Below are 25,641 nucleotides of genomic sequence, written 5' to 3'. Positions count from 1 at the left end.
GGCTCACCTTCCGAGGAGATGATCTGAAGGGTGGGCAGTGTAGCTGGAAGGTTCTGTCGGCCAGAAAGGATTGAAGCCAAGCGAGTGCTGGGCCCATTACTCCCATATCCGAGAGACGAGACAACAGCGTTGAGTGCAACACGGTGTCAAATGCTGCACTAAGGTCCAAAAGGACCAACGCCGCTGTCTCGCCCTCGTCCACCATCTTCCGAATACATTCAGTCGAATATAGGACTGCCGATTCAGTTGAGTAGCCTGATCTAAATCCTGACTGGGAAGGGTGAAGGAGTGCTTCTTTCTCTAAAAGCTCCATAAGTTGTTTATTTGCCACTTTTTCTATAATTTTGGCACAGAACGGGAGAAGTGAGATTGGACGTAGATTTTGGAACTGAGAAACATGAATGTTTGGTTTCTTTTTTAGTGGCATAACTTGGGCAGTTTTCCATATTTCTGGAACGTGGCACTACTGGAAAGATAAAGTGATCATATGACTAATATGGTCAATTAAAGTGCTTTCCATGACTCCCTTACACTGTTCCGGTGGACAGGCGTCGGTGGGGGAACCCGACTGTATATCATTAATGATTTTCAATAGGTCTTGTTTGTCCGGGGTAGTGAACCTGGTAAGAGGGGTTTTGTGCTTTTGGGTGCCTTTAATATCCACGTTGATATTTACGGAAGTTGTGTTGCTTACAAAGGTGGCATGAATTCTTTCTACTTTTTCTACAAAGAAGTCAGCGATTTGATCACATATCTCAGCGGAGTATGTGTCTTGATTATCTAGTCGTGATGGAATAGTGAGTTCTCTGTATATACTAAACAACTCTTTCGTGGGATTATCTGCTTCCTCAATTCTATTTTTATAGTGGTGACTTTTCTCCGCTCTAACCATTTTTTGGTATTTTTTTAATTCAATTCTGTAGCTATCTTTAAGTTCAGGTGCGTAGCTTTTCCTCCATCTACGCTCTATTGATTTACATTGCGCTTTTGCTGTTCTAAGTCTCTCTGAAAACCATGGAGCGGTTTTGGATTGTCTAGCTGGAGGTTTGGTTGTCCAGGGAGCGATTTTATCTAGTGCTTTTACCATCCATAATTCGTAATTGTCCCAAACCTCTTGCAGGGAGTTACCTGTTGTTGGAGGTTGCTCGAGTAACATGCTCTTAAAGAGTTCAGGGGTGAATTTTTTCCAATTACGGCGTTTTTGAGGAAGATGTTTTATAGGTATGGTATCAGTAAGTTCTTTTATTATCTCAAATGGCACAATGCTATGGTCAGACCAAATCAGTGGGATGGGGGCTAAGGTCTCAATGCCCTCCCAATTCGCAAAAATAGGGTCTAAAAGATGTCCCTGCTGGTGTGTGGGAATTGTAGAGCGAAGTTTTATGTCTACAGAGTTGAGTGCGGCCGCAAGAAGTTGTGCTTCAGCGGAGTTAATATCTTCAAAATGCAGATTCAGGTCGCCTGAAATGATTAGATTTTTATGTCTAACTGAAAGCTGGGTGGCTGTTTCGATGAGTTGGCTGCAGAAAGGCGCTGCGGTTCCCGGAGGCCGGTAAATAAGTAGGCCAGTGATCGTATTCGTAGGTTCTAATTCTTCGAGGCATGTGGGCTGCTGAATTCATATCTGTGCATAGATCGCCGGCTAGTGTTGGGTCCGGATGATTGCACATTGTTGTCCTGGAAGAGTCTTCGAAGTATCACGAGATAGGTGGCTCCTCCCCTGGACTACAGTGCGCATGGGCATCGCCTCCATCCCCAGATTGTTTTTTTCCGCCATTGGGTTCGGATGTGTTTCGGTTCCCTCTGTCGGAATCGATAGTTGATAAACTTTTCTAACTCGAGACCAAAAGGTCTTTAGGCTGGGCGTCGGTATCGTTTTGTTCGGGTTTTTGTCTGTTTCTCAGCTCCGAACTCTTGCTACCCATCCGCGTGCTCTCGGCGCGGACGGGCCTACTCGACGCTCCAGACATGGAACGAACTCCGTTCAAAAGGTGCCCGGTGTGCACCTCCAAGTATTCACACCTCGATGTGCACCCTGTGTGCAACAAATGTTTGTCACCGGACCATGATGAGGCCAGATGTATGGCCTGCTCGAAGTTCCGGTGTAAGAAGACTCTCAAGATTCGTCGGGCCGCTAGACTCCAGGCCCAGTTAGCGGCACCCCCGGCGCCCCCGCCGGACAACATCTTCGAGGAATTTGTTGAAGACGACGATGTCCTACAGGTTTCGGACTCTAGCCCCGCGTCCGAGGGGGATGCCTACGACGCGGGTGATGAGGACTTTGACGAAGCCGGCGACGAGGTAGGGGACGACGATGGGGCCATTGCCACCGTGGGGGATAGCTCGGAGGAAGAGCATCCCCAAACTGACTCAGGGGTCAACCCCCTTCATGCGGCCCAGGTCGAGGGATCGCCTTCGGGCCTTACCCAAGACCTCGTTACTAGTCCAGCGGCCCCGCCTCCGGGCCCGGTCACGGACATTTCTGATGCGCCACTCCCGTTAACAAAAACAAAAGTGAAGCCATTGGGATCCACTCCTCCGGTTTCGAAACCGAAAGTGAAAGCTGCACTGGTGCAGAAGGCTCTGGAGGCATCGACTTCCAAGAAATTCAAAATGGCCGACTTGAAGAGCCGCGCCAAGATGGCCGACCCGAAGGCCTCAGGGTCGACGCCGAAGGCGAAGTCGACCGACGCGGCCGCGTCGGCGCCGAAGATGGTCGAGGTCGATGACCCGAAGAAAGCTCCAAAGAAGCGTCAAGGCGATTCCACAGCTCTGGCTTCGCCGGCTCCGGCCGCCAGGGACAAGGAACGTGATGTGTCGGCTCCGAAGACAGTGCCTTTCGCCGACCCGACTCCCGACTCGGGGAGATCGATCGAGCCGGTCAAGCCCTCTCCAGCCTTAACGAAAAAGGTTGCGGAGTCCCTGCAACGGATTCGGAAGGACGCTGTGGTTCCCGAACCAGGGGATGTGGTGCCGAAGCACACACCAAAGCCCGCAAAGGCGCAGACGCCTATCCGCTTTACCCTGCCGCCGAAGTCGACGCCGAAGGCTTTCGCTCCGAAGCATGGGGCAGGCGTGCCCTCGAAGGAGGTGTCGACGCCCAAAGCGTCATTAGTGGTGTCGAAGCCTCGGCTCCAGCCACTTGCAGAGGAAGAGCGTCGAGAGGTCATCATCGACGCCAATACTGGGAAACTGTCTCTCCTCAAGAGGAAAATCACCACGGAGCTGGTGTTGGAACATTTTCGGATTCCTCTAAAAAATAAGAAGGATTCTGCGGGTACTTCGGCCCCGATAGAGCCTATGTCTCCACAAGCCTTAGAACACTCGCCAACGCGTTCCAATGCAGGGGATGCTGACGATGAGGAGGTCGAGTACAACTATCCGGCGTACTCGGATCCGGAGGAGGAACATGAGCCTTGGTCTGCCGGAGGCGACCCAGAGGACCCGCAGTCGGGTCAGGAACCGCAGCTTTTTGCCGCAAAGACCTCACCGACGGAGGACTCGGCAGCCTTCAACGCTTTGATTGAAAGAGCTGCAGCTAACCATGATGTCGAGCTGCACTCGGATCCTGTGGATGTGGACTTTTTGTTTGACACTTTCTCAGTGGCTGAAAAGTCAGTCAAGACATTGCCAATGCTCAAGGGAGTGCTAAAGCACGCGACGGAGGTCTTCAAGGAGCCCACTCGGGCGCGTGTCATCAATCCTCGCATTGACAAAAAATATAAGGCAGCGCCCTCGGATCCAACATACAACAAGGGACACTTGCCACTGGACTCTTTGGTTGTATCCAACGCACGCAAGAGGGCGAACTCACAGACCACTGGTGACGCTCCTCCCCCAGACAAAGAGTCAAAAATATTTGAGGCCTCAGGGAAACGGATTGCTGCGCAGGCAGCTAATATTTGGCGAATCTCAAACACGCAGGCCCTACTTGCACGCTACGATAGGGCTCATTATGACACCTTAGAAACACTGCTGCAACACTTGCCTGACCAGTACAAGGAGGCAGGGGAAATGTTAATTCAGGAGGGAAAGCTCATCACAAACGCTTCCATCAAATGTGCGCTGGACGTGGCTGATACAGCCTCCAGGGCAATCAACACTAGCGTGTTGCTAAGACGACATGCATGGCTTAGAATATCAGGTTTCAAACCGGATATACAGACTACCATCCTGAACCAAACAGTTAATCCTGACCACCTGTTCGGCCCAGAGGTGGATGCGACACTGGAAAAAATGAAGAAAGACACAGACACTGCCAAGTCTATGGGGGCCCTCCAGTCTCAGCAGTTTCGGGGTGGTTCCTTTCGCCGCTCCAATACCAGAGGCACCTCAAGGGGTCAGGCATCGCAGTCCACACAGTATTATAAAAGTAATACCCAAACCTCATACACCAACAAAGGTAGAGGTGGCTACAGAGGCAACAACATCAAGGGCAGGGGACGTGGAAACAACAGCTCCAGGTCCACCACCGCCAACAAGCAGTGACGTCTTGTCACTGCCCCCCGACCATACAACACCGGTCGGGGGGAGACTCCAGCAGTTCCTGCCCGCGTGGAAATCCATCACCACGGACAGGTGGGTCAAGTCTCTTATCCAGTACGGTTACTGTCTGGAACTTACTTCCACTCCACCAAACATACCTCCAAGAAGCCGTCCTATGTCCGGCGAGCACTTGCACTTGTTGCAGCAGGAAGTTCAAGTCATGCTGCAAAAAGGGGCAATAGAGCTCGTCCCACTGCAAGAAAGGGGAACAGGGGTTTACTCCCTGTATTTTCTAATCCCCAAAAAGGACGGATCCCTCAGGCCCATCCTGGACCTCAGGCCCCTCAACTGGTACATTCTCTCGGAGCACTTCCATATGCTCACGTTACAGCAGGTACTCCCCCTGCTTCAGCAGGGGGACTTCCTGGCTACGCTGGATCAAAAAGATGCATACTTTCATATCCCCCTGCATCCTTCCCACAGGAAGTATCTCAGATTTACCATTCAAGACCAGCATTACCAGTTCAGGGTTCTGCCGTTCGGGGTCACCACAGCGCCAAGGGTCTTTACAAAGTGCCTGGCGACTGTGGCGGCGCATCTACGACGCCAAAACGTCCACGTCTATCCTTATCTGGACGACTGGCTCATTCAGGCAAAAACAGAACAGCAGTGCGCCGAACACGTGTCCCGCACCATTCATCTCCTGCACGATCTGGGATTCTCTCTGAACTACCCAAAATCCCATCTCCAGCCCGCCCATGTACGGCAGTATCTGGGCGCGACGATAAACACTCTGGCAGCCACTGCGCAGCCAAATTCAGTGAGAATCGCCAGTATCCAAACGCTGATCCAACGATTCTGGCCCCAGCACTCGCTTCCAGCGAAAGTGTTCATGCAGTTGAAAGACATGATGGCCTCCTGCATCTCCATTGTCCCGCACGCGAGACTACATATGCGTCCGCTTCAGGAGTGCCTAGCACGTCAGTGGACTCAGGCTCATGGGCAACTAACAGACCTAGTGTTGGTGAGCGGTCGGGCGTACAACTCTCTGCATTGGTGGAATCCACAAAACCTTTGCAAGGGCCGGCCGTTCCAGGAGCCTGTGCCACAGATTATCCTGACAACGGACGCCTCTCTCCAGGGATGGGGAGCTCATGTACTCCACTACACAGTGCAGGGACTATGGACACTACAGCAAAAGAAGATGCACATCAATGTATTGGAACTGATGGCAATCTTCTTGGCCTTGAAGGCATTCAAAGTACACCTGTGCAACAAGGTCGTGTTGATCCGGACGGACAACATGACAGCCATGTACTACATTCAGAAACAGGGAGGCACACACTCTCCGCAGCTGTCTCATCTGGCTCAGAGCATGTGGAAGTGGGCCATTCAGAGGAACATCTTCCTCATGGCAGAGCATCTCCCAGGCAAAGACAACCAGATGGCGGACCTGCTCAGCAGGCACAGCCATCAGATGCACGAGTGGGAGATACATCCATCAGTACTCCAACCGTACTTCCAACAGTGGGGTCATCCAGAGATAGACCTGTTCGCCACAAAGGAGAACGCAAAATGCCGAAGCTTCGCCGCCAGGTTCCCACACCCGCAATCACAGGGCAATGCGATGTGGATGAACTGGTCAGGCAGATTTGCATACGCTTTTCCCCCAGCGCCTCTAATACCGCTGGTGGCACGCAAGCTCAGGCAGCACTTGATGACTCTCATCCTGGTTGCTCCAACGTGGGCTCGCCAACCATGGTACACCACGTTTCTGGAACTGTTGAGTTGCCAGTGTTCTTTCAAAACCCAGAGTCGCTGGCGGAGCGGATGCTCCACACCCTTGACGTGAAAAGAGCCTTAATGTACTACATTGACAGGACCAAAGATTTTCGTAAGACCAAGCAGCTTTTTGTTGCTTTTGCCTCACACCACAAGGGAAACGCTATCTCCAAAGCTGGGATCGCTAGGTGGATTGTAAAATGCATTCAGATCTGCTACGCTAAGGCCAAGCGCACTCTCACAATTCCACCAAGAGCCCACTCCACCAGGAAGCTGGGGGCCTTCATGGCTTTCTTAGGTAATATTCCCTTAGAAGATATCTGTAGAGCAGCCACATGGTCTACCACACATACTTTCACTAAACATTACTGTGTAGACGTGCATTCCAAACAGCAAGCAGCTGTTGGTCAGGCTGTTCTCAGGACACTTTTTCAGACTGCTGCAGCTGGCACGGGCGGCCGCCAATAATGGGAGGACTGCTATGTATTCTATGCACAGATATGAATTCAGCAGCCCACATGCCTCGAACTGCAAATGCTACTTACCAGTATGCATCTGTTCTTGGCATGTAGGGCTGCTGACATTCATATCGCCCACCCTCCTCCCCGGCGCCTGTAGCAGCTGCAGTCTTCATTCATATATATATATTCATATATCTGCTCGCAGCATAGGCATCACTCACATACTTCACTCCATCTCTGCCAATGGCTAAAAACAATCTGGGGATGGAGGCGATGCCCATGCGCACTGTAGTCCAGGGGAGGAGCCACCTATCTCGTGATACTTCGAAGACTCTTCCAGGACAACAATGTGCAATCATCCGGACCCAACACTAGGCGGCGATCTATGCACAGATATGAATGTCAGCAGCCCTACATGCCAAGAACAGATGCATACTGGTAAGTAGCATTTGCATTATTGTAAATAGGCCACATTCACTATTGATTATGGTGGATTTTGTTAGAGTGCATTCAAGCTCTGCAAGTCCTCCTCCACGTTGTTTTTGTCTATCAATTCTCAGAAGACTATAACTAGGAGGTATAGCTTCTAAAATATCAGGGGAGGATGAATCTTCTAGCCATGTCTCTGTAAGAAACATGGCGTCTAGGTCTTTATTTATCAACAGGTCGTGAATTTCCATTTTATGTTTAGTCATAGACCTACAGTTTAGCAATATCATCTTCCGATTAGCTACCTTTCCTGAAATTTGGTTTATCATGGGAAGTGCCTGGTTGCATAAATTACAAAAAGAGGGTATGTGATCAGGGTCTATAGTGTGAAAGCAGGTTTGATTTGGCTTCTTACCTAGTGTGAGGAGATCTGTTTTAGAATAGTGAATTCGATGGCTGCTGCTGCTTTGGGCCGCGGAGTTTGTTTGAGGGGTAGGGCCATGGGGTCCTGCCCCGCGCCCCGGTCGTTCGCGGACGGGCGCAGACGGGCAGGACTCTGGCTTGACTCCGGCGCGCGACCGGCGCGCCCGCAATGCGCGTCCGCTGCGCGGAGCCATGGACGTATGTTTTTATGCCGTCGTCCGAGCGACGTGCACTGCGAGCCCTCACTAAGATGGCCGCTACCCTATCCCTGTCAGTCCCCGCAGATGACGGCCCGTGAATCGGCCACACCCTGAGGGGAAGGCAAGTAGTCTGCCAGCTGTCAAGGGAAAGCGGGTAAGATCTATTCACCCTTGCCTTCTCTGTCGCCCAAAACGATGTGAGGATAAGTCCCTCCAAAGTTCGTGCCTCAATGTTACACAGCGAGTAATCAGCACTGTTGCCAGAGGGAGGGGGGGAAGGACACACGGGGAGAATATTCAACAATTAGTTAAAAACGAGATCAGAGTTTTAAAAAGTTAGCCTCCGGGCTCAAGCCTCAGGAGTGAATGAAAAAGCAGTATTATTGCTCAAGTGCTTCCTCTGTTTTTATGCCGTCGTCCGAGCGACGTGCACTGCGAGCCCTCACTAAGATGGCCGCTACCCTATCCCTGTCAGTCCCCGCAGATGACGGCCCGTGAATCGGCCACACCCTGATGCCAAACGCGTTTCAGGAACTTTATTCCCTTCTTCAGTGGCTGTCAAGCGCTTAGTGAGAAAGCAGCTTTTCCTGTGCACCATTGTATTCTAGTCCCGCCCAGTGGGCGTGGCTACCCTCGTAGCCTTCTGGATCTCGTAGTGTCACAAGGTATTCTCCAGTGAGTCCGCTTTTACACACTGCGCAATAAAACAATAATTCATAGCCCATGTGGGATGTGGCTCAAAGCTGCTGACAGCCACTGAAGAAGGGAATAAAGTTCCTGAAATGCGTTTGGCATTACAAAGGTTACTGTCTGCTGCTGTGGAACCTGTTTGCAAGCTGCTTGAATAAAGTCGAAGTATTGCACTGCCAGAGGCCTCTCTCGTTTTTGGGGCTAACTTTGTTGGTGGGAGGAGCGGGTGGCCGCCCAGTTAGAACATCATGATCGCTGTGTCCTGTGGCTAAGGTACATAGACGACATCTTTTTGATATGGGATGGTGACATGGAATCTGCTAACAATTTTGTGAAACTCCTTAATGATAATGAATATAATTTGGGTTTCACTGAACATATGAGCTACACCAAAATTGAATTCCTGGACGTTCTAGTGGAGATTGTAGATAACACTATCCAGACGAAACTATTCTGCAAAAGTACTGCAGGCAACAGTATCCTCAATGCTGCTAGTTCTCATCCGAGACAGTTGGTATACAGTATCCCCTATGGCGAGCTCTTACGAGCCAGACGTAATTGTAGCTCTGATGAGAACTACCAACTTGAAAAACATACTATGATGGGACGTTTCCGGGAGAGGGGATACAATAGTAAGACTATCAGTGAAGCCTGTGCCAAAGTAGATGCAGTTGTTAGAACTAAACTTCTCTACCCAGATGCTGAGGTTCCAGAAAAGAATACCCTACGATTTATAACCAAATTCTCAGGACAGGCTACACAAGTCCGTAGGGTACTTCAGAAACACTGGCATGTCTTGCTTACTGATACAAACCTTGAGAAACATCTAAATAACAAACCCCAGATAACATTCCAAAAATGCAGTTCTCTCAGAGATGAATTGAACCCTAGTTTTATCACCTCCAAGGGGAAAACCAACAAACCACAACTAGGTGGATATACTAGGTGCAGGAAATGCAAAGCTTTCAGTAATAGCATTGATTGTAAAACCTTATGCATTGCAGGCACGAAAAAGGTGATGACCATCAAAAAGAAACTGAATTGCAATACTATGTATTGCGTGTACGCCTTATTATGTCCATGCGATAAGGCGTACGTAGGCAGCACTATTCATTGTGCAAAGAAGCGTGTTCTTGAACATATCAGGGCAATTCGGCACAATAATAGGCAATATCCAGTTGCCAGACATTTTTTTGAACAACACTTTCAAAACGAAAAGCTGCTGAGGATGGTGGTCATTGACGATGTCCCCAATAACACTCGAGGGGGTAATCGCAAGCTTGCCCTGCGTAAACTGGAATCCAAATATATCATAGACTTGGAGACTATGATTTGAATTTGAATTTGAATTTAAAAACATTTATTCAGCGCACTTTTACCCAGCGGTTTCATGGCGCTATATGTGATGCAGTGGACGGCAGCAGCTGGAAGAGGTTAGACAGTGTAAGCTTGCGCAAATAGGAAGGTTTTGAGATCCTTCCGGAATTGAAGGTAAGAAGGTGATGTGCGGAGGGCAGCAGGAAGGGAGTTCCAGAAAGCTGGAGCAAGAACAGCGAACCTCGCTCCACCAGCCCTCTGTTTTTTAAAACGGGGGGTAGCTAGGAGGGCTAAATGAGTGGAGCGAAGCTCTCTGCCTGGAAGGTAAGGCTTGATATCAGAGCATATGAACTCGAGGGCAGTGCCCGACCTAGCCTGAAAAGTGAGGCAGCCAAGTTTAAAAAGGGCGCGCTCTCTCACCGGAAGCCAATGAAGTGCTTTGAGCAGAGGAGTGGCCCGATGGTATTTGGGTAGGCCGTGAATCAGGCGGGCAGCCTGATTCTGTACCAGCTGCAAGCGGTGGATCGCATAGGCAGGAGCCCCATTGTAGATTATGTTGCCATAATCAATACGAGATAGTACCATGGCTAGCATGATGATTTTTAAAGCAGAGGGGGAAAACAAACGAGAGACTTTCCTAATTATTCTGAGGGAAAAGAAACAAGAAGAGACCACTGAACCGACTTGTGAATGAACAGAAAGTTGTGAGTTTAAGAGGATCCCAAGAGTTGTAACCTTAGGTACAGGGAGTGGAGGAACACCAAGTGACGAGGGCCAAAAGGAGGGGGACCATGGACTGCAACCACCTCCGGTCAAGACCAACTCGGTCTTGTCCGGGTTGAGTTTGAGGTGGGATACCACAGGGATTGAATTCCAGTGAGGAATTAGCTATCCACCTACACTAATTATTCCTTGTGCATATAGAAGAACCGATAATCTGTGCAAGTATGTAAAATACTGAGATTCTTTGTCTTTGTCTGCTGCCGGCCGATGTTTTTAATCATTGTATGTATTTGGATATTATTAGTTAATTATAGCACTTTTATTTTTCATTTTTTAGGTGGTGGCACACAATTTTTCTTGAAGGTGGTTTGGACTTTGCCTATATGAGACATTCTATGCACTGCACCGTGCAACTATTTGAGACATTGAAATATTCTGTGCACTTACACCGTGCAACTATTTGCCCACTGGGGCAAGACCTTCCTTGTCGTGTGATGATGCTTGGAAATTGGGAAAACAATAATTGCCCACTTGGGCGTTACGCCAGATGTTTTTTTTTTTTTAATACTATTCAAATGAATTTTGAGATCTGTATATATTCCAAGCGGACTTCTGTGGACATGGTTTGATATGAAATGCTTATGTCTGCACAGTGTTATTCAGTAACTACTCTGACTAGGCTAAGATGGCGGAACCACCATGTATTATTTTCTATCACTTTAGTGTAAGTCCTTTGTTGATGTTTACTCACTACATTACAGGATATTTAAGTGTGTTCACTGTGTAGCTTCTCTAGCGTGATCAAGACGTTAAGTCGAAACGCGTTGCTGTGCAGTCTCCATATGATTAAACTATCTGCAATCCATGTGAGGTGTCCGTGGTAATCTTTCTCGAGCGAGGAAGTGCTGGTGTGATAGTGTGCAGGGCTTCCGGTGCCCTGACCGCGGACCGCCCTGCAAGACGGCTTCTTCTATACCGGAGCTGGGTTGCTTATATATATATATATATATATATATATATATATAGATAGATAGATAGATAGATAGATAGATAGATAGATAGATAGATAGATAGATATATATATATATAGATACATATATAGATATAGATATATAGATATAGATATATGTACACATATACAGATATATACATATATACACTGGAATTTGCCACATCATAGTTCTAGTTAGGGCAGCGTTTTCATAGAAATAGGATTTCGCTACTGACTTTGGTGCTGTTTGACAAATTTTCACAAAACTTTCCCCCATAAAAGTATATTCACTTCTGCTCCTTCCTGCAATGTTTTGCTCGGACCCGTCAAGCAGTGCCAAGAAAAAGGGGGTCCAAAACATTGATTTCCCAAATTAATTCTCATAGGGAACTTCTGGTGCAAATGGAATGGATTCATACCAAATTTGGAACTTAACTCTGAAAGCGTACTTTTTGTCATTTAACATGGCATGTACTATGTAATATGTGAGGCCCTAAGCAGTGCAGAACAGGGAAGCAAGTTATAGTTAGCTCAGTAAACTATAACTGGTTAATCTCAGATGTTTTTTGTTTTTACCTTATATCAACACCTAATTATAACTTTACTTTAACCTTTGTTTTTTTAAGTGGGAATACAAACACTCACACTCACACTCACACTTACACCTACAATTAGATACAGTTTAATTGTTTAATTCATGGGTATTAATAGTCTTGTCTATTTTAGGTAATCAGTAGGACCTGTTGAAGTCTGTGCTCAGCCAAACTGATGAGTCACAGCAGTGATCTCCTGTGTCTGTTTTCCCTCTCTTATCAAAGATCCCTTTCCCCAGGTCAGCTGTCATCTAGCATATTGCATTTGTGTTGAGATGGTATTGGTTGTTTATTTGGTGAGGTGTAGAAGCATACATCGCTTCCATTGAATCAGGTCTATAAGGTTAGTGCTTTCTGACACTAACTAAATTCTTTTTGGTTGATGAGATCAGCAGTTGTGCTTGGGTGGTCAGCGTCTCTTCTGCAGTTTTAATACTATTTGTGTCTGGACTGGAGAAGTTGTTTTGGTCACAGCGTGCACCGTGGTAGTGCAATATAGTTCCTTCTGCTTAATTATTTCTGTAGTCCTCTGCTGAACTCTTTTACCTCCAATGGCCAATTGTCATGGGCCTGGTTGTGAGAACAAGTAGGTAATTTGGTGCCTAGAATGCTGTCTTTTTAGGTAGAAAGAGTTTTTTGAGCTGCATATATGGGAAGGGGGGAGTTCTGGTGTGTTTCCTCTGTCGGTCACCTGGTTGCTGTTCTACCTATTTTTGGCCAGCTAGGTTTGTTTCAGCAATGTTTCTGCTTCTTGAGTGGTTCGCCTTTTTATGCCGAAATTGGGGCTTACTGGTTGGTTTGAGGGGGAGGGCTTTTGCATTTCTCCACTCTTATGCCAGACATGGCTTTGCTTGTGGAGTTTCGATCTTCCTGTTATCAGCATGAGTGGACACTGGATTGCGGTGCAAGATTTATTCTATCCATTGTGGCTGGGTTTTATTCTCAGCTTGGTCAAGCGGAGATGATTGCCTGCATGACATTGTTCTTGTGCCTTATTCCTCCACCTGGGGTCATTACTTTGCTATCAAGACAAGAGGTGAGGAATCTGCGGGTAGACGCACTCATTAGATGAGTAAGTTATTCGTCTTCAGTAATATTGTTTCTTGCAGGCATTCTATCTACCTGCAGATTCTTCGTTGACCCACCTGTATTCTTATTCTAAAGAGTGTTCTTTCATGTTCCAAGTTAGTTTTTGTTTTCAATTCCAGCCAATATTACCATCATCTAATTCTAAGAGCTTGGGAAAAAGGACATTATAGTACCAAGGAGGCCCAATATACCGCTCTGAGGTTTTGTTTATGATGACCATTATTATGATGATGATAATGCATTGAATCTTTCAATAACCGTATTAAACCTGTCTCTAATGTTCTTATTGCAGTCTAGTTGTGACATCACTTCTCAGCTGTAATTAAAAAATATCACTACTACTCTAGTATGATATCTAACTATGGTTCAGTTATCTCGTCACAATGCCTCTGCTAAAATAAGCAGACAGTGTAAAGGGCATGTCATGGGATACAAATGCAAATGTTGCTTTACCAACGAAAGTGAAAGGGTCCTTTTCAGCACTCTCATGTAAGCTTTTTTTCCCCTAATAATTCACAGTTTTTAGCCATTAAGGTCAAATGTGTGGGCGTAAGCCTGGTTATTGCAGGACTGGGATCCCTTACAAGAAAGTCTGAATCTATCTGTGAAAGTGACTTGCATTAAACTGCTTAAACTATCCTCACAAAGGTAACTTTACTCATAAGTAAATCTTCACATGTAAAGTTACTCTTCCACTCTTAAGTATCTTTACTGCTTTTGGCTATTCATCATTTACAATTCTACAGTTTGCCAAAAGTGTAGACATACGCGATCCCATACTCTGAAATGGGTGGAGTCAGTAAAAACATCAAATATGACCATAAAGTTACTACTAACAATGATTTTGTAACCATATTTGACATTCCGTGTGCTTGGTGTAGACCTTTAGAAGCAGGGTGGAGATTGCCTTGTGATAAAGTATAGGGAAAGTAAGAAAAGTCGATCAAAGTTTAAGAGCAAATTAATATTTTCATATGTTAAATTATAATGTTAAACAATTCTATGTACATATATCACATCTAGATAATGCAAAACAATGGTACTACACTAGTAAATAAATGTTTTGGTAAATCAAAGTAAATTATACTTTTTCAACATTTTTTTTAAATCAACCGAGGTGAAGTAAAATGTTTATATATTATGTACTAAATTAAAAATAAAATATGTATTTCTAATGTATATTTATTTTTATAACAGTAAAATAATGTTATATGTATTCATTTTTTTACATTCATTTGAACATTGTTTCCTATGGGGTTTTATCTAAGGTCCCTTCCCCTATACTTTTCTACCGTAGGGTGTTGCAGGACCTGTGAGTGGCCATGAGTCTTGCTAGACTTACTCTAGGTTTCAGATGGAGTACATTTACAGCTGTTTTGGGTCCTTTTTGGGTGTATTAACTTTACAAGTGCAATTTGAGAATATGAAGAGGCTTACCCTGTAGTGGGTGGTTGCACGTCCCTCTCCAAACCCATCCCTGTGCCTCCCTTAACCCCTCCTTACTCCCTACCACCCCATCCAAAAAAATCCCCTCCCCTTTAACCCTAAATACTACAAGTTCTCAGCCACTCTCACAGCCCCTCCCTCATTTACTACGTCATTGTATACCTGTGTGTGAGTAGATCGCCACAATTGGGCAGAGATCTTTGCACATAAAAGGAAGGTTAGGCGGAGGTGGAGGCCACTACACTTAGGTTTGTGAATAGCATTTTGTAGTACATGCACACCTTAAATAGGTCCCTATTTTGCAAACATGTATATGTTGCTACTGATGTGGCTGTTTTCACATGACAAATGCCACTTTTATTCTATGTAGCTGAAACTATATTGGCTCTGTTGAATTATGTTATGAAGGAAGTAAGCTAGAAAAAGTTTTGAGCAAAGATTATGGAGTGATCACGTAATGCAAGGATTAAAATGACATATGCTATTGTTCAAACTGCTATTGAAAGTCACCATGAGGGTCCATGACTTTATAAAGAAGATCAACCTTGTCCCTCTTTGTGGTTACGGTGTCATTGGTGACCTGCAGTATCCTTATAATGTTCATTAGGGGATTTATTTATCCAATATAGTGTTATTGTGCCTGCATGGTATGTTCAGTTGGGGGGTTGGGTGGCATTCCAATGTCCCATTTACAATCAACATATATAAAATCTATTTCAATAGATTGTGCTGGAGTAATACGTGTTTTATCATAATTTCATTGCATTCTCATTTCTTGTGTTCCCTTGTAGGGTGTGGACTCCTTTTTTGTGATAACTAACATCTTAAGGACCGAAAAACAAGTCCAAGGTACCTGTGCTGAGGTAATTGAATGTTGTTCATGACTGCTCACTCCTGTACGGAGTGTTAATTATTTGCATCCCCAAACCTTAAAGTGGGTATGCAAACCATTGTGTTTTGTAATGCTTTGGATACCATTTTGAGTCTGTGTGTGTTGATGAAAGACTATTTGTAGTCTATACAAGATTAACTAAAATACATATTGTATTCCTAAAGGAATAATACACCATTAACTAAGAAATTAAAGAAACAGTAGTTTACCAGATTGTGATTTCAAACTTAATTACTTAAATCAATTCCATAGCACTCAAAAGTCTAGAAATTTTCTAAATGCATCCAAAGAACCAAAGTGGATTAGATGCCTGAAAAGAAAATGTTTGCTAGGACTAGGCATGGACGGATTTTGCGGATTGGCAATCTGCGAATTAGCGGATTTGCGAATTTGCGGATTGCGAAAATCCGCAAAATCCACGAATCCTCGCGGATTTTTTTTTTGTGTTCGCGCGGGTTTCTGCAAGTTCGCGAGGGTTTTGTACAATTTCGCAAATTGCGAAATTGTACAAAATGCTCGCGAACTTGCAGAAACCCGTGCGAACACAATGTGCCTACTCATTTGTGCCTCTTGTGTGTATAAAAGGTCAGAGAAAGATCAGTTCAGCAGATGAAGAGAAAGAAGCTCCTGGTCACAGGAACAGCACGGGTATTGCGCTTGTGAAAGTCAAGGATGCAAAGGCCTCTATCCAGCATCACAGCTGATTTTCCACGGTAGATTTGGGAAGAAGGCACACCTGTCCAGCCTCGACGACGCTCACGATTGTTTTTGGGCTAATGAATGAGTCACTGAATTTGAGCATCAACTAGTTCGAGCGACCATGTGTGTGTTACTATGCAATTGCCCCGAAGGGCGCAGGGGTCCCTTGAGTGAGCTGTAAGTAACTATTTTACAATGGCGCCAGCAAGCTGCCAGCGCCATTGTAAAATAGTTACAAAGTTAGCTTGCACAGGAAGCACTTAGATAAAATAAAGCATCACCTGCTTCGTTTTATCTAGTGGTTCCTGTGCAAGCTAACTTTGTAACTATTTTACAACGGCGCTGGCAGCTTGCTGGCGCCATTGTAAAATAGTTGCATGAGTGGGGGTTCAACTTTTGAACCCGTTACGTTCGCGGATTTTTTTTTGCGGATTTTGCGGGAAATCCGCAAACTTCGCGGATTGCGGATTTCCCCAAAATCCGCAAAATCCGCGAGCGTAACGGATTTCCCGCTCACCCCTAGCTAGGACTCCTAAGAATTGACACTTAAAACCTAAAGTTGGGAGGTGCATAAACTTGTATGCTGACTTCACAGTGAAAGACACACACAAGGTATGGTGCAGTAAACTCTTTGAGTTTCCCAAAAGTATATATGGCTGATCTATGAAAGGATGATTTAAATATATATCATATTCGGTCCTAGAAGTGGTTGTCAATGTTTCAACTCTGTGGCCATAGTCCTTAGGTCATCATCAGGACAGTGAAGTGTAATAAAGTGGCACAGTTGCATGTTTATGCAAAAGAAATGCCAGGGTGCCCAAGATTATTCATGGTCTTAGCGCCATAGGCTGGCAATAGATCAGCAAGAATTAGAGCTGTTGAAATATTGACCATTTCAATGATTACGGAAGTTGAAAAATATCTTGGTTGGACCTGTTTTGGGTGTTTTTAAGGGTACAGTTATTAAAACAATACTCCTAGTCATGGATGGTATACCCATTATTTTAGGATAACAAAAAAAAACGTATCTGAATCAATTTCAGCTGTGATGTCAGCTTTCTGAAAATATACATAATCAGCGCTGAGGATAGTATATAATAGTGCTTTTCAACTGCAGCACAACAATTGTGTCAGAATTTCAAGGTACCCGCCAATAGATCAAATGATGAGTATGAACATTTATTTTATGCAGTTATCCTTAAAATATGGTATGGCGCCGGCATATGCGTGCCAGTTTTAGACGTCTAAAGTACATCACTCAGTAAAATTGCGAGGAAAGTTTCTCAACAAAAGGCAAAAGATGGCTGGTATTACCCTTGGTGGACACTTCAACGCCCTGTATATCTTAGTTAAATACTTATGGTAACCCTAAGGTATTTTGAAAGTGATACATTTACATATGAACATTGCCTCCGTTACTTTGCTTCCAAAGTTCTATCATCCAGGTAGTAGTGACAAATTATCATACTTAAATTGTTAATTATTTTATCATTGTACCACCGGACAATTAGGCTCTGAAAAAGGCAAAATGTAATGGCCCTGATTACAAGTGAACTGTTAAATTGTGGCCCTGTTTGTGCATGAATTGCAATTATAAGTGGTGCGACGTACCAGGTGTGATAATGTTTGCATCCTCTGTTACATTCCTGCAGGTGTAACCTGCTGAAATTTAACAGGGAAAATGCCCTCTATAGACCAGTCTATGCCGATTTTAGGGCAGTAATCAAAAAAATCCATGTTATTCCCCCAAAAGATGTCATATGTCCAGTGCAGGCCCATTGTCGTATTCTCTATGTTAGCATGAGCACGTTGCAGACAGCCCTCTGCTTTGCGCACGTTACTATACAAACTTATTTTGCTTTATGCCACACTTTACTTTCACGCAGAACCCGCATTCTGATCTTTCCTGGGATTTAGTCTGAAAACTGTAGACCAGGTCGAACAACAAAGCCCCTTGTTATTTTGTTCAGGTCAGGCCCTAGCACCGAGACAAAACATGCAGATGCAGCTATTGTTTGGGAACACGTACTTTTGCCATATAGGTAACACACATTTGGAGAGGGATCTTTTCAGGGAAGAGATTGTGACAGCACCTGAGGTATAGAACTTTCATCTGTATATGCTAAGGTACCGGGCTTGCTGCCAACCATCAGAGATCTTCTGATATATAATCACTTTGCTTCTATAGAAGGGGAGGGGGGGTTTTAGGCTACCCTGTCTTATATAATGGCAACTCCATTTATGATTTATGGACTACTTGCTATGTTAACCATATTTGTGTTAGTCATTTTCATCCTTATTGTGGCACGTATACTGCATACTAGAGCACGATAGTTAAAATAAACATTTTAAACTTTTCTTGTGTCTCTGTCAGGTCTTATTGTGGAGTAGTGCGAGGTAACGGGTGTGTCCTATAAACGCGATTCTTGAGAGGGTCGGGAGTGTTGTGTTCAGGGGTGTCTAATCACTTGTTCCTCTGTGAGTAAGTTGAAGGGCAAGTGAGAGACTGTAGATAGATGGTCTGGGGCACATGCCTCCTAAGGTGGTAGGATGACTCAGTCTCTGCCTACTAAGGTTCTGTGATCTCAAGCATAGTTCTGCGCCTCCGCAGAATCCCTGCAACAAAGATGAATAGGTGATAATTATCACACTTATAAATTCCCAACACTTCGGTGTCAAATTTTATCAGGTGTGATAAACATCACATCCACCACAGGCCACTCCTAATGAGCGCTGAATTGTGCAATGAACAATAACATGTGGTTTAGATAAGCTTAGGTGAAGACCAGCATTCTTTGTTCAAAATAAACAATGCCAAGAATTTCCAGCTGAAAATTGTATATGTACACTATTATTAAAAGTGGGATTGGGAAGAAGATTGCTTTCATAACTGGGAAAGTTGGTAAGTTGTTTCCCCTCTACATCCAGGTGTCTTCAAGCCGTTGTGTGTTTGTGGTGGTGCGTCTATAGTATACGTCTATAGTACAAGCATAGCTGGGGGCACCCGAGCATAAAATAGTGGGCAGGGCCCTAAGCATGCCATTCAAGATCTTTAGAAGTGTCCGGCAATAAACAGGTACCTATATCATAGGGCTTTGGTGAACTTTGAAGAGGCAAATCTTCTTTCTGAATTACAGGATTTAAAATACTTTCTATAATTTTCTGTTTTTCAGTATCCAACTTCCAGAACAGTGTGCTCTACGGATGAAATGTGCGCGAAAGGTCATGCAGCCCCGCAGAGTAATGGTATGTGCCTATAGCTATGCATCTTTCAAATGCATGCACACATTAGGGTTGGTGCCCTTTGATTTAATGCAGTCTTAGTTGCTGGGATTGACATTAGGACATGTCCACTTACGTATGATGCATCTGTACATATAGTTGTCGTAACCTATAGTATCTTAGTGTAGTTCAAGAGCAGTGGAGCACAGTGCCTGTCAGTAGAGGCAGTTTTGATGTTAACAGTGTGGTCAGAAATTGGGGTTTTTTCATATGTTGTCAACAAGTGTGATTCCAGGTAGGTGTGTGAATGATGAATGAGGTATTTCTGGAAGAAAGAGGCTTTTAGATCCTTTCTGTGGTGGAGCAGCGACGGGTCAAGAATTGAGATCTGAGGCAGGGTATAATTCCCGATTCAGGGTGTGCAATCTGAGTTCTGTTTTTTGGTCTTCTCCTTTTCACTTCCCTTGGATTCCAGGCTTACCATGTTAAGGCTTTGTGTGTTGTTTTGATCACCATAGTAGTTGATTTTCTTTTTAATACCAGAAAGGGGGGTTGTTGGAGGTTGCTGCCTAGTTGATGATGAAATGAGTTTAAAATGCCAACTCGCTAAACATCATGTACCTACACAGCTACCAGTACATGCTGACAGCCCCAATTAAATAGACACCGAGCCATGTTCATACACCCACAAAGTTTATATTCCATCATTAAATGCTGCCACACCCATGAAGCCAAGATGGCGGATGCACTCTTGAGATGCTCTGTGCACCTACCCCTTAAAGGGTTTTTATCCACCATGAATCCTGACCAAACCTGCCCCATCCACCTTCTGCTGGTGTTTCCTGAACTGATTGCCCCTGCAGATCCTGGGGTGCAACCCGACTGGGGCCTACACCAGTATGGAGGCGGGCTGCTCGGAGCTGCAGCCATGGTGCCTGGCAGTGCTGGGGTGAACTGGCAGATGGCACTGACTGCCCCCTGCTGGCCTGAAAACACACCTGCCACAACAATTGCTGTGATCACTGACTGGGCCGGCGGGATTGATACCCGCCTCTAGCCGGGTTGACTCCATTGTTGGGACCGCTCTGCCTGGAGGATACATTTGCAACACCAGCAAGGCCCCCCGAGGGAGCGAACTGTTGATGAGTGAAACCGTCACTATCAGGTGAGCCAGGAATAATGGTGCTGCCACTCTTCTACCTGCACGCCCTCTCCCGGATGTGGTCCTGACTGAGAGCCCGGAGGTCATGTCAGGTCTATGCTCGGCTGTGAAGTGAGAGGTGAACGTCGATGCGCTGAGCCCGCACACCTTGCCCGGCCCTGCTCCTGCATCTCTCCCCGCACCTATAGCTGCGAAATCCTATTTGGAAGACACTGGATGCCGTCTCTGGCCCTCGGTGGGCCGCTGCCGGAGATAAGCACGCAGGCAGGGGTGGAATCGGACCCAGGGCCCCAACTCCAGCTGTAGTGTGATATAGCTGCCTAGCGAGGCATCTGCTGGTGACACATAGGCGCAAAGACACATGGCCCAGACCAACCTCAGATTACCTGGGAGGGAACTGAATGCCGCCTGGCCAGACCGTCACTACTGAGTGAGCCGGGAGGACCGGTGTTGCTGCTCTCTTGCCTGTGCACCCCTCTCCACTGAACACGCTCCCAGCTGTGAGCCTGGGGGCCATATCGGGCCTAGGCCGGACCACGTGAGGGATGGTAGTAGGCACTGTGCTGAGCCTCTGCACCTGGCCAGACCCCCGCCCCAGCACTTTCCCTGCCATTCCAGTTAAGGCACCATACATACATACAGGCCCTATATACCGCTACAAACATTTGGTGAGGACACAGCTGGGTCTGCACACACAGGCAGGAGCACTGGAGTGGACCTGGGCCTAGGCCACCGCCACTGGCTTTGGTGTGGTGCTGTGGCCTGGTGCACTGCCCCTGGCACTGCATTGCACACCTGCCCAGAACTGGGGCTGGTCTCTTGTGCCCACAGCCCTGCCCTGCAGCAATTCGCTGAAGAACTGGTTATACTTAAACACTCAGCACAATTATAATCCCTAGGCCCCCTGATGGTCCAGCGTGGTAGCTTGCGAAATGACTAGATTGGCAGATCGCAAACCAACCTTTAGACATGCCTAGAGACAGGGCCATTGAACTCGCCTTACCAGACGCTGGCCACTCGGACGCCCAGTGCCCACCAGTTGGCCATGTGTCACCTGTGCTCTGGGGCCCAACCTGCGACGACCCATCCTGCTCAGCCCTAAAGCGGTATCTGGCGACCAAATAGGGGGATGGATCGCCCGCTTCTGATGTGTCTTTTGGTGCCAAAATGGTCCATGTCATACAAGCTGTGGAAAATATCGACACACCCTTGAGCAGACACACGTAACTCAAGAGCAGAATCGACAAAGTGATGGCAGATTTCACTCTGCTACATGCAGATCATCGTAAACTAGCAGTCAAGGTGAATGTTTTTGAACATACACTGGCTGAACTTCAACCAACAACTTGTGAAACAACGGCCTTGGTGCAGACCCTAGTGAACCATGTGCACATCCTGGATTGCAGATCGGAAGACACGAAGGGCCGCTCTAGAAGGAATAATATACAAGGGGTTGGTCTTCCAGAAGGAATAGAGGGTCAAGATGCTGTAACCTATACTGAGAATTGGATCTTTACCCTTCTGCCTAATGCCGCGCTCTCTCCCTTCTTCTAGATTGAGCTTGCCCACGAGTTTTAACGTGCAGACCTATGCCTGATGCTAATCCCAGACTTTTTCTGTTTCACCTTCTGAACTACAGGGATCGTGTCTCCGTTTTACATTACAAAAGGGGGTGGTGATGGACGGAGCATCTGAATCAATCAAACACTCACACCCAGTCAAAAGATCTGGGTTTAATCCATCACCGTTCTTTAGCCCACTCTGCCACCCCAGTTCAGACATGGCTATATGCAAATCAGTCTGACCCTGTGCCTCATGGGAACAGTCCAGCCCGAACTGCCAAGCCATGTCTTCCCTGGACCGGAAACAAGCTTCCGAGGACCGGTTTCTGGCATTCCAGCCGTCTTCAGCCCGGCTTGCTTGAATCCAGTGGCAAAGTGAGCAAGGGACTCACGTCTGAGCATACCCTGCCACACTTATGGCGGCCAAAAGCGGTACAAATGGGGGTGGTGATGGACGGAGCATCTGAATCAATCAAACACTCACACCCAGTCAAAAGATCTGGGTTTAATCCATCACCGTTCTTCAGCCCACTCTGCCACCCCAGTTCAGACATGGCTATATGCAAATCAGTCTGACCCTGTGCCTCATGGGAACAGTCCAGCCCGAACTGCCAAGCCATGTCTTCCCTCGACCGGAAACAAGCTTCCGAGGACCGGTTTCTGGCATTCCAGCCGTCTTCCGCCCGGCTTGCTTGAATCCAGTGGCAAAGTGAGCAAAGGACTCACGTCTGAGCATACCCTGCCACACTTATGGTGGCCAAAAGCGGTACAAAAGGGGGTGGTGATGGACGGAGCATCTGAATCAATCAAACACTCACACCTAGTCAAAAGATCTGGGTTTAATCCATCACCCTTCTTTAGCCCACTCTGCCACCCCAGTTCAGACATGGCTATATGCAAATCAGTCTTGTGGAGTGGTGTGGCTCACTGGTTAGAGGCGGCAGACCCGGAAGCAGAGAACGGCCCGGGACCAGGGTTCAATTCCCGACGCGGCAGGGTCGTGGACCAGGGTCAACGGACTCGATAATTCTTGCCTCGGTGCCTACTCTAACCAGGGATCACACTCGGCAACTCTGGACATTAAGCTTGCCTCATCTCTACAACGGCCCCCCACAGACGCCGGGGATGCCTGGTTTCACCTTGGAGATACCCAGAAGGGACCATCTCACAGGGAAAGCCAGGACGGGTTCCCCAGCGGTCTTGAGCGCCAGGACACCCCGAGATGGGGTAACAGTGCGCTTTACAAGTATCATCATTACATTACATTATTACCCTGTGCCTCATGGGAACAGTCCAGCCCGAACTGCCAAGCCATGTCTTCCCTGGACCGGAAACAAGCTTCCGAGGACCGGTTTCTGGCATTCCAGCCATCTTCAGCCCGGCTTGCTTGAATCCAGTGGCAAAGTGAGCAAGGGACTCACGTCTGAGCATACCCTGCCACACTTATGGCGGCCAAAAGCGGTACAAAAGGGGGTGGTGATGGACGGAGCATTTGAATCAATCAAACACTCACACCCAGTCAAAAGATCTGGGTTTAATCCATCACCGTTCTTTAGCCCACTCTGCCACCCCAGTTCAGACATGGCTATATGCAAATCAGTCTGACCCTGTGCCTCATGGGAACAGTCCAGCCCGAACTGCCAAGCCATGTCTTCCCTGGACCGGAAACAAGCTTCCGAGGACCAGTTTCTGGCATTCCAGCCGTCTTCAGCCCGGCTTGCTTGAATCCAGTGGCAAAGTGAGCAAGGGACTCACGTCTGAGCATACCCTGCCACACTTATGGCGGCCAAAAGCGGTACAAATGGGGGTGGTGATGGACGGAGCATCTGAATCAATCAAACACTCACACCCAGTCAAAAGATCTGGGTTTAATCCATCACCGTTCTTTAGCCCACTCTGCCACCCCAGCTCAGACATGGCTATATGCAAATCAGTCTGACCCTGTGCCTCATAGGAACAGTCCAGCCCGAACTGCCAAGCCATGTCTTCCCTGGACCGGAAACAAGCTTCCGAGGACCGGTTTCTGGCATTCCAGCCGTCTTCCGCCCGGCTTGCTTGAATCCAGTGGCAAAGTGAGCAAGGGACTCACGTCTGAGCATACCCTGCCACACTTATGGTGGCCAAAAGCGGTACAAAAGGGGGTGGTGATGGACGGAGCATCTGAATCAATCAAACACTCACACCCAGTCAAAAGATCTGGGTTTAATCCATCACCCTTCTTTAGCCCACTCTGCCACCCCAGTTCAGACATGGCTATATGCAAATCAGTCTTGTGGAGTGGTGTGGCTCACTGGTTAGAGGCGGCAGACCCGGAAGCAGAGAACGGCCCGGGACCAGGGTTCAATTCCCAACACAGCAGGGTCGTGGACCAGGGTCAACGGACTCGATAATTCTCGCCTCGGTGCCTACTCTAACCAGGGATCACACTCGGCAACTCTGGACATTAAGCTTGCCTCATCTCTACAACGGCCCCCCACAGACGCCGGGGATGCCTGGTTTCACCTTGGAGATACCCAGAAGGGACCATCTCACAGGGAAAGCCAGGACGGGTTCCCCAGCGGTCTTCAGCGCCAGGACACCCCGAGATGGGGTAACAGTGCGCTTTACAAGTATCATCATTACATTACATTATTACCCTGTGCCTCATGGGAACAGTCCAGCCCGAACTGCCAAGCCATGTCTTCCCTGGACCGGAAACAAGCTTCCGAGGACCGGTTTCTGGCATTCCAGCCATCTTCAGCCCGGCTTGCTTGAATCCAGTGGCAAAGTGAGCAAGGGACTCACGTCTGAGCATACCCTGCCACACTTATGGCGGCCAAAAGCGGTACAAAAGGGGGTGGTGATGGACGGAGCATTTGAATCAATCAAACACTCACACCCAGTCAAAAGATCTGGGTTTAATCCATCACCGTTCTTTAGCCCACTCTGTCACCCCAGTTCAGACATGGCTATATGCAAATCGGTTTGACCCTGTGCCTCGTGGGAACAGTCCAGCCCGAACTGCCAAGCCATGTCTTCCCTGGACCGGAAACAAGCTTCCGAGGACCGGTTTCTGGCATTCCAGCCGTCTTCAGCCTGGCTTGCTTGAATCCAGTGGCAAAGTGACCAAGGGACTCACGTCTGAGCATACCCTGCCACACTTATGGTGGCCAAAAGCGGTAAAAAAGGGGGTGGTGATGGACGGAGCATCTGAATCAATCAAACACTCACACCCAGTCAAAAGATCTGGGTTTAATCCATCACCCTTCTTTAGCCCACTCTGCCACCCCAGTTCAGACATGGCTATATGCAAATCAGTCTGACCCTGTGCCTCATGGGAACAGTCCAGCCCGAACTGCCAAGCCATGTCTTCCCTGGACCGGAAACAAGCTTCCGAGGACCGGTTTCTGGCAGTCTTCAGCCCGGCTTGCTTGAATCCAGTGGCAAAGTGAGCAAGGGACTCACGTCTGAGCATACCCTGCCACACTTATGGCGG

General features: G+C 47.1%; 1 protein-coding gene across 1 annotated transcript in view; it reads left to right on the top strand.

The window, feature by feature from the left end:
- Window positions 1-25,641, top strand: part of LOC147679439 (P2X purinoceptor 7-like) — a 512,498-nt gene that overhangs the window by 186,545 nt on the left and 300,312 nt on the right. Inside the window, exons 3-4 of the mRNA XM_086943008.1 lie at window positions 15,421-15,492; window positions 19,394-19,466. Coding sequence (XP_086799134.1) covers window positions 15,421-15,492; window positions 19,394-19,466 — 145 coding nt within the window. The remainder of the gene's footprint in view (window positions 1-15,420; window positions 15,493-19,393; window positions 19,467-25,641) is intronic.

Source organism: Lissotriton vulgaris, chromosome 11 (genome assembly GCF_964263255.1).
Source record: "Lissotriton vulgaris chromosome 11, aLisVul1.2, whole genome shotgun sequence".
Classification (NCBI taxonomy): domain Eukaryota; kingdom Metazoa; phylum Chordata; class Amphibia; order Caudata; family Salamandridae; genus Lissotriton; species Lissotriton vulgaris.
This window is presented reverse-complemented; position numbering and strand designations above follow the sequence as displayed.